This window comes from Maniola jurtina, chromosome 6 (genome assembly GCF_905333055.1).
Source record: "Maniola jurtina chromosome 6, ilManJurt1.1, whole genome shotgun sequence".
Classification (NCBI taxonomy): Eukaryota; Metazoa; Arthropoda; class Insecta; order Lepidoptera; family Nymphalidae; genus Maniola; species Maniola jurtina.
This window is the reverse complement of record NC_060034.1, coordinates 14,319,470-14,336,881: the sequence shown is the minus strand read 5'-3', so window position 1 is coordinate 14,336,881 and position 17,412 is coordinate 14,319,470. Positions and strand designations below refer to the sequence as shown.

Sequence of the window (17,412 nt, the reverse complement as noted above, 5' to 3'; positions counted from 1 at the left end):
GCTTACATGTGTATAATGTAAAGAAACGAATCGAAATGAAGTAGCGCTAATCATACCGTCTCACTCACACTATACACAGACACACTGTGTAAGTGAAATCGAATGATTAACGCTTTTTTTTTATACTAAGGGCCGGGGCACATATTATGGCGGAGCGCAGCGCAGAGCATTTTTCACGGTCAAAATATTATCGACATTATCCTCATTGAAATAATTGTGCATCCGTGCGGATACTCGCGCATCCGCGCGCAGTCCCGCGCGTGCTCGCGCATTATCTGGTACAAATTCACGCGATTAGAAAACCGCGGGCATGCTCTGCGCTGCGCTCCGCCATATGTGCGCCGGCCCTTATAGTTTCTTTAAAGCAGTTACAGATTAGCATTAGCGTGCGTTATACGTTTTACTAAATACAAAACTTCCTACAACTTCTAGGAGCCTCGTTGGACACGTTGCCGTCGCGCCGCGCTGCTGTCGCGCATTTTATGTGTCGAAGCTTTTATGAAGAGTTGTATCAATTGTCTTTCAGTTTTCTTCTTTGGATCGTCTCCTCGTCGTCCAAACATTGGCCATATCTTACTTCCATGCATTTGCTTCCCTGTAAGAAAAAAAATATTGTTTTATTACTTACGAGTAATCTACACAAAGATTTATGGTGTTTCGGTATTTGAGTTAGATTTCCCATATTTTTCTTATCGAAGTGATGAGATAAGAACAGTGTGGTTAGTATGAGATTTTTCATCTCACCAAAAGGTGTAAACCAAACTTAGTGGAATTTACATTACGAAATTAGTGGCACGTAATTAATTTCACGACATTAATTTCATCATCAATTGCACGTGTAAACATCTAATTTCGTAATGCATGCATTCTGCTGGCCATACACGATCAAGTTTACCGTCAAGTTTGCAGCTTGACAACTGTGAGCCATGCACGGTAAAATCTACATGACATAATGCACACTGATAGCCTTATACCGTCAAGTTTACTAGACGCTACTGTAAGCCTGCAAACTTGACCGGTTGACTAGGTGTTAACCATACGTAACGTAATGCCCTGGCCAACCATTGAATCCCGAAATTCCGAAAAATAGGCTGCAGTATTTACCCTCCAGGCCACCACCGCTGTTTATGAGCATACTTTTAATGGATTCTTAAAGCCTAGTAAGGCACAAAATTGATTTCCTCGAGGCACCAAAATAATAAATTATGCAAATACGCCCTTTTACTGATAAAAGTAGCCATACAGGTTTAGTGACCGTGTCAACTCGAGATGGGTATTTTATTACCTACTCTCCGGATGTCAGCTCGAAAGTAAAACGCAATGATGTAACGAGGCATGCTTCGAGCCTGTTACGTGGCAGCTTTCACTCGGAACTCGGGTTACGTAAAACGGAACGTAACTGACCACTCATTACAAGTTATTACCTGTGTTATTACAGTGTATGATCAAATCTCGGAATCTCGGACAGAGCATAATAATCAGCGAGCACGCGACAGGTCGAGATGGCAATTGGGGTGGGGTATGCCCTGTACACCCGCACGTCACCCGCGCTATCCCACAGCGGGTTAGCGGAGAGGCTATGAGGTCGCGAACTATACTTATTAAATGATAAAATATGATCGTTTGCTGCATCTAACGTATCATCAAGAATGTTTAGCTTTTTTTTCGTTAAGTCTCATCTTTTCCACTCGCCGGACCATATTAAGCACGGATCTCCTCTCAGAATGAGAAAGGTTTAGGCCATAGTCCGCCACGCTTGCCAAGTGGTTGCAGCAGACTTCACACACTTCACAACTCTCAGGCGTACAGGTTTCTTCACGATATTTTATAATTGATTAAAACGCACAATTCCGAAAAATTAGGGGTGCGTACCTAGAATCGAACCCCTGACCTGAATATTAGGCGGACGTCTTAATTACTAGACTATCACAGAATAGCATACAGCTCGATGATTACAGTTTCAATTACATAACCAGTAATCATATTGGAATCCCTGTGAGTCCGTCCACACCAGAAAATGAAATGAAAATAATATCTCTAGTACCAAAATCAACAATTGTACTACATCTACTAAAGTGATTTGACCTACTTTACATTCATTCTTGTTTGTGGTCCGCTTCAAATCTCGGTCTCGGTTACATATATATCTACTCATACCTACCTACTAATCAAATTTTGTACTCGCCTTGCAGAATGCAATTGTGTTATGTTCGAAAAGTTATTCGTAAAATTTAAATTAAAGCCTGACTCATCTCTTCTATAATATATACTAATTATTTAATTTAGAACTAATATTAGATAAGTAGGCGTTTTTGACGGCGCAACGCACACCGACAGAGTGGATTGAAAACGAGGAACGGCGTCTTTCTTGATAACAACTGAGTTTTATTAACTTTGACATCGGACGGTCGGAGTGCCACCCAAATGGGCCGCACGTCCTCCGTGTTTTCTTATGTGTACCTATTGCAACCGTATTTTTAACTAAATAGGCGTGCCCTTGTTACGGTGGAGCGCGCTTGCCTAAAAAGTGCCTTTTAGCTGTTCTTTGAAGGTCTCAATATTGTAATTAGCGAGAAAAATGAAAAAAACGAATAGCATTCCATATTCTAGCAGTGCGTATGAGAAACGAGAAAGCGAATCGATTCGTACAAGTCCGTGAAATTTCGACTATGTACAGGTGCAGATCTTTATATGGTCCCGATAGTAAAAATTACGAGTAAAAAGTCAAGTTATTATCAAATAGACTCGGCTCAACTCCGCTCTGTCTGTATGCGTTGGTCTTTTGCAATAACTTGACCATCACTAAATTGTTGGTTACTTATAAAAGTGTAACTTACCTTCGCAAGGTATGCATTCATATAGAAGTTGCCAAAGAGTACTATGAAGGAGATCATGTAAATGATGAGCATGTAGTGCATCCAGAGAGGAAACTCGCAGCCAGTCCTGATGCCGTTGATGCCGAGGACTAGGGCACACGTGAACTGGATCTAGAAGAGGAAACAAGTTTTCATGAAGAGCTAAACATTTTGACAATCATACTTTTCGATAAAAGCACGAACTCATTCATCATTATAAACAACAACTGATGGACGTCCACAGCTGGACGCAGGTCTCTTGTAAAGACTTCCACACACCACCGTCTTGTGCCGCCTGAATCCAGCGGCTCCCTGCAACTCGCCTGTTGTCCATCCACCGGGGACAACAGGCGAGGGGGGGTTCTTCGAACTCATTAGAGGCTACTAAATCACATCACACTAATATTATAAAGGCGAAAGTTTGTGTGTGTGTGTGTGTATGTGTGTGTGTGTGTTTGTGTGTGTGTGTGTGTGTGTGTGTGTGTGTGTGTGTGTATGTATGTTTGTTACTCCTTCACGCTAAAACTACTGGACGGATTGGGCTGAAATTTAGAGTGGAGATAGATTATACTCTGGATTAGCACATAGGCTACTTTTATCCCGGAAAATCAAAGAGTTCCTACGGGATTTTTAAAAAACTACATCCACGCGAACGAAGTCGCGGGCATTAGCTAGTCGTTTAATATTTACTTATAGATTCATCCATACTAATATTATAAATACGAAAGTGTGTCTGTCTGTCGGTCTGCAACCTTTTCACGGCCGAACAGGTTAATCGATTTTTATGAGGTATAGAATTAGCTCACATCACGGGGACAGACATAGGCTACTTTTTATCCCAAAAACCAAACAGTTCCCAGGCCGATCCGTTTAAAACCGATTTATATGAAAGGAACAGAAGTAGCTTGCATCCCAAAAATTGACATAGGCAATTTTCGTCCCGGAAAAGCAAAGAGTTCCCATGGGGTTCTTAAAACCCTAAATCCACGTGGCCGAAGTCGCAGGCAACATCTAGTTAATGATAATAAAAAATATATTGTGTTTAATAAAAGTTACTATGATCAGACGTGCGGAACTATTTTCCAATTTTCTTAAGAAGAGGAAAGTTTAAAAATACCTTTGAATTGGGGTTATAATCGTCTAACGCCAAACGGCATTGCAAATGTCGTTGTACGTTGATTGTGGTTACATCTACGTTTAATTTAACGGGAAACGCCGTTGAACGTCGCGTTGTTGGCTGTCAATGTAGCCGAATAAATCACGAGGAAACTCTTTATTTCACGGGGATAATAAATATCGCGAGTTCGTTTTGTAGGGTAGCTATACAAGCTAACATAACATCTTATTTCGTCGAGATCAGTTCAATGATTGAGCTATGAATAGGTATTAATTAGGTAACAGACAGACACACTTTCACATAATGTTAGTATCGAAGTATGTATAAGTGAACTTACCAATTGCAAGATGGTAAGGTATTTCTTCCACCACAGGTATTTGGTGACTAAAGGACCGAAGACCGAGAGGCCGTAGTACGTATACATCAGTACGTGGATGGCACTATTGACCATCGCAGGAAGGAAGGCTGAAAACAAGTTTCAAAATTTTCAATACAAAAATACATGGGTTTATCCAAGGGGTTGACCAACACATTCCTGAAAGGCCCTTAACGCATCGACAGTTCCTCTGGTGCTGCAAATGTTCATTGGCGGCGGTAATCACTTAACATCAGGTGACCCGCCCGTTCGATTTACGCTTAGTACTTAGAAACGAGGTACGTATCTGACCCATGACATACTTAGGTAAAATCACGTGCGCAGCAAACCAGGCAGGCCAACAGCAGCACTCCGTCAGCAAAATATGACACGTAACTCGAACTAATTGCGGCTAAATTATTGTTTACGACAAGTCGAAATGGCAATTTTCTAGTGAGGTGACAATCACACACCGGGTAATCGATATCGATAGTTTTTTGGGTACTATTTGGTAATGTTTTATTTATTCATCACAATCAAAATCAAATAAAGTTACACTAATATCGCTATAAAAACTTGATTTGAATTGTGAAATCCTACTAATTTTTGAATCAGATTTTATTTTCGACAGAGAATTCTTTTCGATATTCCAGTGTAAAACACATAGGTACCTATCCAGTATACTTATATCAATTATTTTTCTGTTGGACGTTGGGACACGTAAATATTATTTTGACAAACCCAACGTCCGATGCAGCCATGCAGCAAAATATTTGTACAGGATGGCCCGTAGAAATATAAGTCTTAGAAGCAAGTAATTGTTAATAGTATGTAGATTGTAGTAGAAGTATTAGAATAAGATAGAATGGACCTACCAGAGCTACATGGTCAAACTAGTGACCCAGCTCTTTAAATGAGAGAGAAAAAAAACTAATTTTTTCAGGCTTGTTCACGTGTTTGAGAATGATCATTGGTTATTTTATTATTTTTTATTTTTACACGTGACGGACAGACAACTCAAGTCATATTATTCAATATATAAAACTACAAGCCACTACGAAGTCGATAAACGTGCTCGATACGAACTCGTGCAACAAACTATGACAGCATGGCTGTGCTGGGCGTCCCCCCTGCACGACTCATATCCCGATTGCCATCTCGACCTGTCGCGAATAATACGTTGTATTAGTTAGTTAGATATTTTGTGCGAGTTTGACTCACACTTGACTGGTTTTAATAAAGTGTTCTAAGGCTTAAAGGCCCCAACACAAAATTAAATAAGATTGGTGTTCCGTGGAAAATTTATTCAGATCCATCCAATTTTTCACGAAATAATCAGCATAGATCCAAAAATCCAGATAAATTACTCAATTTAAATGGTGCCTTAATTCAACTTTCCTTTTAAATTAATTTATTTTTTTGCGAGTGTTCAAATAATGCAATATCTTAGGAGCTTTTGTTTTAAGCAGCAAAATATTTTCAATTTTAGCTGGCTTGCCTCGGCGAAGTGTTTCAAAAAATTCGTTCTCAAGCGACGGGTCTGCCCGCGAAATACAAATTTTACTTGGGTTTTCGCAATTTGTAAACTAATACGACAACGTAGGCTTATGTCACTTTAATTGTGGCAATGGCAGTATCATCCTCACAGGTTTATATAAAATTCTTTACTTGAAAGGGGCCAGTTTAAGAAGTTAGTTCTAGTATCGACTATAACTCACAAACTAGTCGATACTAGAACTAACCTCTTAAAAACTGGCCCGTTTCAAGGCAAGATCTGCACTCTGCAGCCGTATTGAACTCATATATAAATAAGTATATCGAAATAATATTATATAAATTAAATCGAATTTTTTGCACGCTATACCAAAATATAGCGGGGTTGAAAAATACTACATCACTAAAACGACATGTATAAGGCAAATGGTTACTGGTATTGGATTGTGTTTTACTCACTAGATCCACTAGGCACCCATTTGATTCCAATCCACCAGAAACCGAACATCGTGGAATGGTGGTAGACATGGAGGAAGGTCAGCTGTTCGTCCTTCTTTCTTAGGATGAAGAAGAATGTGTCGCAGAACTCTAGAAGCTTCGAGAAGTAGTACCACCATACCGCGTTTGCTATCTAGAACAAAAAATGCGAGTTTAATCCATATTTTCATACTTTCTATATAAATCCTTTCCATCCATCATTTGGTACAGAGTTAGTTTGCATCCCGAGGAAGGACATTTATGCTACTTTTATCCCGGAAAATCGAAGAGTTCCCACGGGATTCTAAAAGGATGGGCCGTTTAACCGATTTATATGGGTACACAGAGGTAGCTTGCATTCCGGAAACTGACATAGGCAACATTTTATCCCCAAAATTACAGCGTTCATTTAAAAAAAACCACGACATTGGTTGTTTGTACATTGCTGCTTCACTGAGTGATATTAAAATAAATTTTCGTAAAAAAATCTTCAGTGGCTTAAAAATAAATACCGAATGTACAATTATTCTGATGAGTGTATAATTATTTTGGAACTTTAAACGTTGTTCTTTTGGCACCCCCGTATAGAGTGGGTATATTTTATTTGAAGTTAACATATTTTACTTCGTGCTTAGTCTTAGGGTCTAAAAATTATTTTGGTAAGCATTTAAATTGTACCCTTTATTTATTTATTTATTTATTTATTTATTTATTTATTTATTTATTTACCCTTAAGGAATGAGTAGACAGCTACTTACTTGCAATTCATCAGGATCGTACTTTTGCCGGCAAGGCTCACATATATAGCTATATCTCAGCCTGAACGACGCTGTTAGTAGTCTGACAGCTATATAGCCATTTAATGCGGCCATCGCCAAGTTATAAGGGACTAGAAGCCAAGTAAGCTTGAAGGGACGTCTGTTTTTCATGACCTTGGGCCCGATCCAGACGATGAATAGGTATATTAGTGTGTAGATGACTGTGGGTATGGGGGAGTCCACGAGCGGCCATCCTTCAGTCCTTTTATCTGCAATAAGAAATAATATTAACTGCATAGGGTTCCGTACTTCAAAAGGAAAAAAGGAACCCTGTCTGTCTGTCCATCTGTCCATCTGTCGTGTCAAGAAACCTAAAGAGTACCGTTGACCTAGAATCATGAAATTTGGCAGGCAAAGGCATTTGGTGTCTTATAGCACACAATATAAGTAAGGGGGAAATCTGAAAATCGTGAATTAGTGGTAACATCTAATGTGGTAACATTTGTAGTAAAAAATTCAAATGTGGTCACGAACAAATAATTAGTATTTTCTACTTTCAAAGTAAGATTAGTACTTTACCTGTACATTCTAAAACAGATTTTTATTTATTTTTATGCATAGGTACCTACCTAAATGATTTTGATTTATCGTGGAAAATGTCGGAAAAATACCCTAGTACGGAACCCTTGGTGCGCGAGTCTGACTCGCACTTGGCTGGCTTTTTATAGCGGGAATAATATAATTAATAGCTGACTTGGCCTGGCTTCACTCAAGTGGAATTTTTGAAAATCGGTGAGGGGAACAATCCGGGACCTTCGGCTTACAAAACAGCAGCACTACGCCAGTAAGGTAGTCATTACATCATCATTTTCTCTATGGTTCTGGGTGTATACAGGTATGGAGTATATCTTACCTGAGAGTGATAAGGTCCATAAATAGTAGTCGTACGTGCCTTTCAGGACACTCTGCGTCGAGTTCACGATTTTCGCCATATTGGTTGAATTTCATATGATCTGAAACGAAAAAAGTTTTTGTTCATAAAAGTGTTGTTTGTAATTTGAACTCTATATATTACGGTTCACGAGATAGAACCCGCTTACAGAAAGACAGACAGATGGATAGAGGAGGCTTAGTTATAGGGTTCCGTTGGCACACTTCGGGTGCGGAACCTTAACAAAAAAGATTCCGACGAATTGAGAACCTCCTCCTTTTTTCGAAGTCGGTTAAAAAGGAGAGAAAGTTCTAAAATGCAGTTTTATTATAAGTAAGTAACAGGCTTAGTATTCTCAGTATACTGTATTATGGGTAACTAAATTAAATTTTGCTAAATTAAAGCTTGAAATTTTCACAGAATTCGTTAAGCGCCAGAAGATCCACGAAGATTGCTCTTTGAAAACAATACTTAATTACCTTTTGCTAATTATATTACTGAAGTATATCAAAATATTAGTTACTTTTACAAGTATAGTGCGCGACAGGTCGAGATGGCAATCGGGGTATGAGGCGGGGGGACGCCTCGCACCCTCGTACGTCACCCGCATTATCCCGCATCGAGATAGCGAGAGGGGTGTGCGGGGTGTCACCACTCCGATTGCCATCACGACCTGTCGCGTACTATAGGTACATTTCGACGAAATGAAAGATACGAACAAAGCAACCTATAAAGCTCTTAATTAAACAAAATATCTCCTACCTAGGATCTCCTTCAGTTGAAATAATATAAATAAACGCAGATATTTTCCATAGACCCTTAAGAGGGGTCTCTCCGTCACTCGCTCCATACAATCGTAGTTCGTCTCTCATTGGAATACTAACCAATCATACTCAATGGAATTTTGCAGAAACGTTCCGGGAACTAATATCTATGCCTGTGGTTTTCCAGATTTCCGTTAATATATTCGGTTTCAAAGTTACGCGGTCTTAAAAATTCACATACAAATCTTTGAGCCCTTGTAATTTTAAAACTACATATTTTTATAAAAATCTAAAACACCACACGCACGGATATTAGTTTCTAGAATGACTCTTAGTTTCTTAGTTTCTAGACTTTGGCTGCTTAATATTCAAATGAAATTGGAACTACGATTGTATGGAGTAAGTGACGGAGAGAGCCCTGTTAAAGTACTGGATAGTCAATCAAGTAATAATATTACAGTCCACAATTATATAAGCCGTTTTCTCCTGTGACTCGACATTCATTGTGGCAGGTCTCGCAAACGCTTTCTAATTTATGAATAGGTTTTCAAATGGTCTTTGCTTTCGGTCACTGAAATTTATTTTGGTAATGTCATGACCTTTACTCATTATAAAATTGTGTTGTGTTTGAACTTTGAACTACCTAACCAAAATTTGCCAGCTTTTTATTCGCTGACAATAGCAAAAATCTATTGATTCGAATCCCACTTCTGACTGTTAAAGATAAACGCAGGTTAAACGATTTAATATAGGGTGTAACGAAAACGCTAGCAAAAATGATGACAGGTGATAGTACTGATTATAATTTACCATTACAAAAACTAGATTTTTTCCTGTATTTTTATAAAGCTTACAATATATTGCAAATTAAACATCTGACTGACGTTAGTTCTCGTCAACGAACGTTTCGTAAATAAGACACTCGCAGTCAATTCCGCGGAGGGGCATTGACCCAAACTTTGCACGCTATACAATACTTGTTAGAAAAGTACTATATCACTAAAACTACAAGAGAATGTTTAGTTTATCCAACACTAGCTTCTCCTTTCTTCTGTATACTTATAATTAACTTAACTCAATTATTTTAGAAGGATTGACATTATTATACGTCACCAGACGCATCGAGTTGCCCAAAGCATAGACACCTCGAAAACTGTCAGAGAGGGTTAGGACGTGTCTACACTATCAACAAATCCGTCTAACAGTTGGTAACCTGTTTATCATAAATTTTTTAACAAACAAGAACCCCAAATTACAGACACCAGGTGAATTCCAGAGAAAAAAAAGAGAAGAGAAGAGTCCATTCCAAACAAAAAAAAAATTGCGGGCTGCGACTCATTTTTATGGTCCCGTACCTCAAAAGGAAAAACGGAATCCTTATAGGCGGGGAGCCACCAATTTGGTATGCGCGATACTTTCGGCAGTTTGTAAGCACGCATACCAAGATAATTATAAATGTGACATTAAAACGCGTGAATTAAAAAAAAAAAGGTTTCCGTGATAATGGATAAATTCTACCCCTTATCACACCATTCAAATAGGCATGCGTGACCGTTTCGGCTAAAAATCATTGGTCGGCGTGGTCGGCCGGATTTTTTTTTGTTGAACATAATGTTACACACAAAATTCTATATGATTGATCGAAATCCGTGATGACGGAAAAAAATTATGGAAACTTAATAATAAATAATTTAATTAAAATATTTCCGGCCAATCAAATCCACGCCGACCAAGCAAATCTTGTTCGTCTAAACGTTTACTTTTATTTTTCATTAAAAATATTAGAATCCGTGATCACGGAGCTTTCAGGATTGGTGACACCCGGACTATTAAAGGATCACTTAGTTGTCTGTCTGTCTGTCTGTCAAGAATCCTATAGGGTACTTCCCGTTGACCTAGAATCATGAAATTTGGCAGGTAGGTAGGTAGTACAAGTACAGGAATAAATCTGAAAACCGCGAATTTGTGAAAAAAAATTAAAATATGTTTCAATTTTCAAAGTAAGATAGCTATACCAAGTGGGGTATCATATTATGAAAGGGCTTTACCTGCATATTATGAAACAAGTTTTTATTTATTTTTATGCCTGATAGATTTTGATTTATCGAGCAAAATGTTAGAAAAAATACCCGAGTACGGAACCCTCAGTGCGCGAGTCTGACTCGCACTTGGCCGGTTTTTTTATAACATACCTAATAACCATTTTTGTCAGCTTTATATAACACAATTTTGTACAGAATGATTTCATCTAGCACATACATAGAGGTCACTGGGGTGATGCTATGTGTGACATCTACATACCTACTTAACTTTGTGAAACACATTACCGTTAGTTTTCTTCCCATAGTCGGGTAAGGAACTAAGCTTACTAAAGTCTTCTCTCCATGTAAGGAATTCAGTACAATGAATCAACAATGCCATTGAGGCAGTTGACTAACAAAACGGACAGTCTTTGTTACAGATAAATGATTGACGAGTGAAAGTGAATGAAAGAAAAATACGCTTAAAGGTACGAGAGACGGAGAAAGCATGTGTCGTTAAAAGTAATAGTTACTTTGGTCCTAAGTTGTAAGTTCGATTTTACAACCTGTCGACCTCTCCAGTACATTTTATGCGACTTCTTTAATTAGGATGGTGGAAGTAGTTTATAGTTCAAACACGTCATTGTAATTTGTATAATATACATTACTAGCTGATACCCGCGAATTCGTTCGCGTGGATGTAGGTTTTTTAAAATTCCCGAGGGAACTCTGTGATTTTCCGGGATAAAAAATAGCCTATTTGCTAATCCAGGGTATAAATTACCTATCTCCATTCTAAATTTCAGCCCAATCCGTCCAGTAGTTTTTGCGTGAAGGAGTAACAAACATACACACACACAAACACACACACACACACACGCACATACAAACTTTCTCCTTCATAATATTAGTGTGAAGTGTGATAGTGTGATGGTTTGAGGTTCTAGGGCAGGTAGCTACTTAACTTCGCTATACAGAGTGTATCCAGAACGCTAACAAATACGAAGACAGGTGATACTTTGTACCTACCGATGATTACTGATAAGATACCATAAAAACTACGAAAAAAAAATTAAAAAGTCCTGTATTTTTAAAAGTTCACAAATAAAACATCTGACTGACGCTGAGGTCAACGAAGACTACGTAAATAGGTCACTCGAAGTCAATGCCGCGTCGTAGGTGGGGCATTGACCGGAGATTAGCACGCTATACAATGCGGGTTTGTTAAATACTAAATCACTAAAACTACGAGGTAAGACAAATGGTTATTGGCATTTTTTACTTGATGTGACGTTCGGACAGTGTTCGATACATGAGAAATGTGCCGTTTGTTTATCAAGCTGCTTGACGGGAGCATCAAGCTCGCACCAAGTAGATTGATCAAGCAAAAAAATCTACGTGCTTGACGTCAAACCGCTTGAACGTGTCGGAAGCTCTTGACTTTTGTAAATAGAAATACCTACCCTGGGAATTGGTACGCCTGAAAATAACAACTCCATACAGCAGATTAACGTATAGTAAGTACGTGACAGGTCGAAGTGCCAATCGGGGTATGAGGTAGGGGGACTCCCCGCACACCCGCACGTTACTCGCGCTATCCCGCACCGGGTTAACGCGGGGGCTGTGCGGGGCGTCCCCACCTCGATTGCCATCTCAACCTGCCGCGAATATAGCTTCAGCAATACTTACTACATTACAAGCGAGTGTAATTTGATAAATAAAGCAGTACGCAAGCCTGTGATAATTAATGCTTTAGATCTACAAAAGCCGATACTCGATATTCAATGCAATAATTTGGATTATGTAGATCTATGTATCTGAGTTACATCTATATCAGCAAAATGAAACCGATACCTCTGACTATTACAATAATGTTTCAGAACTTAACAAATTTATTGAAAACTACACTCTATTTCTAGGTCTTAAAGTCTATTTTCAGATTATAGCTGAATTCATTAAGTCCGTTGCATTATTATTCACTTCAACTCCTGGTGAATACTTAGTCAGTCTTAATTGTATGGTTGTTCTGCTGGTTCTGTTCAAATGGGATTATTATAATATTATTGTTCTGTGATTTAATCAGGATGTTATGGGAGGTAGCTTGAACAAGGGAAAACAAAAGACGATCTTTCAGCCTCGTCTATCTCGCTGTTCAGGGAATGCAATTTATTCATAATGCTCTCAAACGTAGGTAAGTGATTTGGCTCTCATTTGAGTACTAACCAATCAAACTCTATGAAATTTTGTAGATACATTCTAGAAACTAATGTCTATGTCACAATAATTGTACTCGCAGAAAACATCTGACGAAAACAGCCACTATGGCCGCCGCAGTGTTCAACTTTTACCCGCCAATTAGGGATAGCTCGTGCGCGAGGTGGCCACAAGCGCCACTCGACCACTTTTTTACCCGACTGCGGCAAAGCCAAAAGGAAGGGTGATGATTTTAGCAGTATATTTTATACGAAAAAAATTGACGTAACGGATGTTACATCAAAAAAAGTGGAGGTCTTTAAAAAAAATTTTTTGCTATTGTATCGAGTGGGATGTCAAATAAAAGAGGAGAAAATTCTAAGGTCAGGAATATAAATGTGCAACGACATTAAAATATACCAAGCGAGAGAAAAACAATTTTATTTCAGCGTTTATTAAGACGATCGCAGTCGGGTTTAAGTTTTATGTGAATTCGCGGTTTTTGGATTTTACTCGTTACTAGTGCTCTAAGACATTGACAGATGCCAATTTCATGATTCTAGGTCAACGGGAAGTACCTACCCTATAGGTTTCAATTCCTTTGACGGGCAGACAAGAAGTGATCCTATAAGAATTCCTTTTTTTTAACCCCCGACCCAAAAAGAGGGGTGTTATAAGTTTGACGTGTGTATCTGTGTATCTGTGTGTCTGTGTATCTGTGTATCTGTGTATCTGTGTATCTGTGTATCTGTGTATCTGTCTGTGGCATCGTAGCGCCTAAACGAATGAACCGATTTTAATTTAGTTTTTTTTGTTTGAAAGGTGGCTTGATCGAGAGTGTTCTTAGCTATAATCCAAAAAAATTGGTTGAGCTGTTTAAAAGTTATCAGCTATTTTCTAGTTTTCTTGTAGAAAAGAAGGTTAGATAACCCTTAGGTTGATAATATTCAAGTGTCAATTGAAAATGTCAAGCTGTCAAGATGGACGTTGCCTAGATATACATAATTATTTATTTGAAAATGATTTGTCGGGGGTGTTGAAAATTTTTAATTTACACTTGTCTCTAAAGATATAGAGCCCTATTTTGACTTGTTTGAAATTATTAAAATAGCTCCTTGTAGGTAGCTTAGTTAAGTTATTTTTCTTTCTAAAGAGAAAAAATCCGCATCGCAATTCCTAATCGAGACAAGTGACTAATTGCCGGTCATGTATCTTTACGCTGGGCACAACAAAGCCTCGGGCCTTCATTCTTTATGATACAGTTTCCTTTGTGAGGAGAGAGCGTCGCTGGTCCATGAATGGAGAGGATTTGTTACAGTGTTCCCCACTTATCTTGAGAGTCTTAGCAAATCCGCTCCCATTCGCGATTCGAGACTTAAAGCTAAGTTTCTTCAAGTAATATTAAGCTGCATTTTGCATGTACATGCATGTTCAGATTCAGAACTTTTCTTTTTATATGTATTTTAGGCGTATTCTTTTTAGACGAGTTAATTTTTATCCAGATTTTTAGGGGTTCCGTACCTTAAAAGGAAAAACGGAACCCTTATGGGATCACTTTATTGTCTGTCTGTCTGTCAAGAAAACCTGTAGGGTACTTCCCGTTGACCTAGAATCATAAAATTTGACAGGTAGGTAGGTCTTATAGCACAAGTGAAGGAATAAAACCGTGAATTTGTGGTTACAACATGTAAAAAAAATGTTTAAATTTTCAAAGTAAGATAACTATGCCAAGTGGGGTATCATACGAAAGGGCTTTACCTGTACATTCTAAAACAGATTTTTATTTATTTTTATGCATTACTAGCCGATGCCCGCGACTTCGCCCGCGTGGATTTAGGTTTTTCCAAATCCCGGGGGACTCTTTGATTTTTCGGGATAAAAAGTAGCCTATGTGCTAATCCAGGATATTATCTATCTCCATTCCTAATTTCAGCCAAACCCGTCAAGTAGTTTTTGCGTGAAGGAGTAACAAACATACACACACACACACACACACACACACATACAAACTTTCGCCTTTATAATATTAGTGTGATAGTTTTTGATTTATTGTGCAAAATGTTGAAAAAAATACCCGAGTACGGAACCCTCGGTGCGCGAGTCCGACTCGCACTTGGCTGGTTTTTAGGGTTCCGTACCCGAAACGTGACGATTATTTTTTATCTTTACGTTTCTCACCTATTTTATGTTAGCAAGTACAACACTATTAAGTTGTCTTCAAACTACGGAAATATAATATAATATATAAATATCGCTCACCCTACTTTTAAATGTCACTGTTCACATTGTTAGATGTAATAATATTACATTTAAGTGTGAACAGTGACATTTAAAAGTAGGGTGAGCGATATTTATATATTATATTATATTCCGTAGTTTGAAATCAACTTCTGACTATCATTAAAATAATTTCTACCTAGTTCGCTTCCTAGTTGTCACCCTGAATATAATAACCAATAAATATCTATCTACATACTAATTACCTACTATACTTTATAATAAGTAGCTAAGTAATAGGTAGAGATATTATATTAATTACTAACTTAGGTATATGCTCCAGGCTCCAGCATTACACAATGCAAAAACTAAAATAAAACTATAATTATATTATTAAGTACTAGAGGATGCCCGCGACTTTGTCCGCTTGAATTTAGGTTTTTAAAGATCCCTTGGGAACTGTTTGATTTTCCGGGATAAAATGCCTATGTCAATTACAGGGACGCAAGCTACCTCGGTACCAAATTTAATACAAATCGTTTAAGCGGACGGTTTTTTAGGAATCCCGTGGGAACTCTTTGATTTTCCGGGATAAAAAGCCTGTGTCCGTCCCCGGGATATTAGCTAACTCTGTACCAAATTTCGTCAGAATCGGTTAAACTGTTGGGCCGTGAAAAGGTAACAGACAGACAGAGAGACAGACAGACAGACACACTTTCGCATTTAAAATATTAGAGTATGGAAGTATGGATATACCTACCAATTATTTTTATTAACTGAGTGTATATAACAATACTAGCGACCCGCCCCCAGCTTCGCACAGATAGCTCATCACAATTTTCGTAGGGATCTATTCGGATTAGGGTTCCGTACCTCAAAAGGAAAAAGGAACCCTAGGATCAGGAACCCTACGATCATTTCGTTGTCTGTCCGTCTGTCGTGTCTGTCAAGAAAACCTATAGGGTACTTCCCGTTGACCTAGAATCATGAATTTGGCAGGTAGGTGTAGGTCTTATAGCAGAAGTAATGGAAAAAATCAGATTGAGTTAAAATTTTGAACATTTGTTGTTGGCACTTGCGTGAAGGTTTCTGGCATATTTAGTACCATCAACGTACAACAGGTGACGCGCGAGTTGCATTGCCACGCATGTTGGGCAAAAAGGTAAATTATAAAAATAAGGCAACTTACCTAAAAGTCCTTATTTTCATAGACGTAACATAACACACACAATTACAAAATCACACACTAACGCGGCTTGCGCGCGCAAGCTTGGTCCACCTACTGAAAGGCTTGTATGCGCCGGCGCACCATCAATAGTTCTTCCGTTGCAAAAGTAAAACGCAGCTAAGTGCGAAAGAACAAGTTTTGAGAAAATTAAATAAGTGACAAACGGGGAAAGATCCATACCTATTATGGTTCGGGTTCCGTATTTCATAAGGAAAAACGGAACCCTTATAGGCTCACTTTGTTGTCTGTCTGTCTGTTGTCTGTCTGTACGTCTGTCGTGTCTGTCAAGACAACCTATAGAGTACTTCCCGTTGACATAGAATCATAAAATTTGGCAGATCTTATACCATAAGTAAACCAAAAAATCCGAAAACCGTGAATTTGTGGTTACATCACTAAAAAAAAAATCAAAATGTTTTCATGAACATATAATTAGTAAGTAAATATTTTCAATTTTCAAAGTAAGATAACTAACTATATCAAGTGGGGTATCATATGAAATGGTTTTACCTGTACATTCTAAAACAGATTTTTTATTTATATTTATGCATAATAGTTTTTGATTTATGGTGCAAAATGTCGAAAACATACCCAAATGCGGAATCTTTTTAAGATTTTAAACGGACACTCAGGGCTCTGTTTCATCACATGGTATCGAAAATTCAAAATAAACCATGTGAGACTTAACTCACTTTTAGATACCAAACGGAAATAGTTACATGGCTACATTTTATGGGGGTTTGCACTTTACACACTTGTTACGTCATTTAGCATCACTTTCTGATTGTTCTACGGAACCGATGCGAAAAGCTGTGTAACTTCTTAACGTGTTTGGTTTGCTTATGACTTAGACATAGATATGTGCTTATGATAAATAAACTATCTGCAAAATTTTAATAAAAGAACTCAAAACACAAGTGTAAATTAAAAATTTATAATACCCCCGACAAAGCATGAAGATTACAGCAACTAGAAAAGAGCTGATAACTTTCAAACGGCTGA

General features: G+C 38.1%; 1 protein-coding gene across 1 annotated transcript; it reads right to left on the bottom strand.

Annotated features, from left to right (window-relative positions):
- Positions 1-238: 238 nt before the first annotated feature.
- On the bottom strand, positions 239-16,496 carry LOC123866028 (elongation of very long chain fatty acids protein 4-like). Its single transcript, XM_045907333.1, has 7 exons — positions 16,372-16,496; positions 7,970-8,069; positions 7,057-7,325; positions 6,281-6,452; positions 4,310-4,437; positions 2,838-2,987; positions 239-595 (listed from the first exon to the last, which is right to left on the bottom strand). The coding sequence occupies exons 2-7, from the start codon at positions 8,046-8,048 to the stop codon at positions 512-514; spliced, it is 882 nt and encodes a 293-aa protein (XP_045763289.1). The 5' UTR covers positions 8,049-8,069; positions 16,372-16,496; the 3' UTR covers positions 239-511.
- Between the last annotated feature and the right edge of the window lie 916 nt (positions 16,497-17,412).

What these genes read in the sequence shown, in the direction of transcription:
- LOC123866028 (XM_045907333.1), bottom strand. Translation starts at nt 8,048, where the DNA reads ATGGCGAAAATCGTGAACTCGACGCAGAGTGTCCTGAAAGGCACGTAC. An exon ending in ACGATCCTGATGAATTGCAA is followed by an intron (nt 6,453 to 7,056) that starts GTAAGTAGCTGT and finishes TTTTTGTTCTAG; the next exon opens with ATAGCAAACGCGGTATGGTG. An exon ending in ATGGGTGCCTAGTGGATCTA is followed by an intron (nt 4,438 to 6,280) that starts GTGAGTAAAACA and finishes ACTTGTTTTCAG; the next exon opens with CCTTCCTTCCTGCGATGGTC.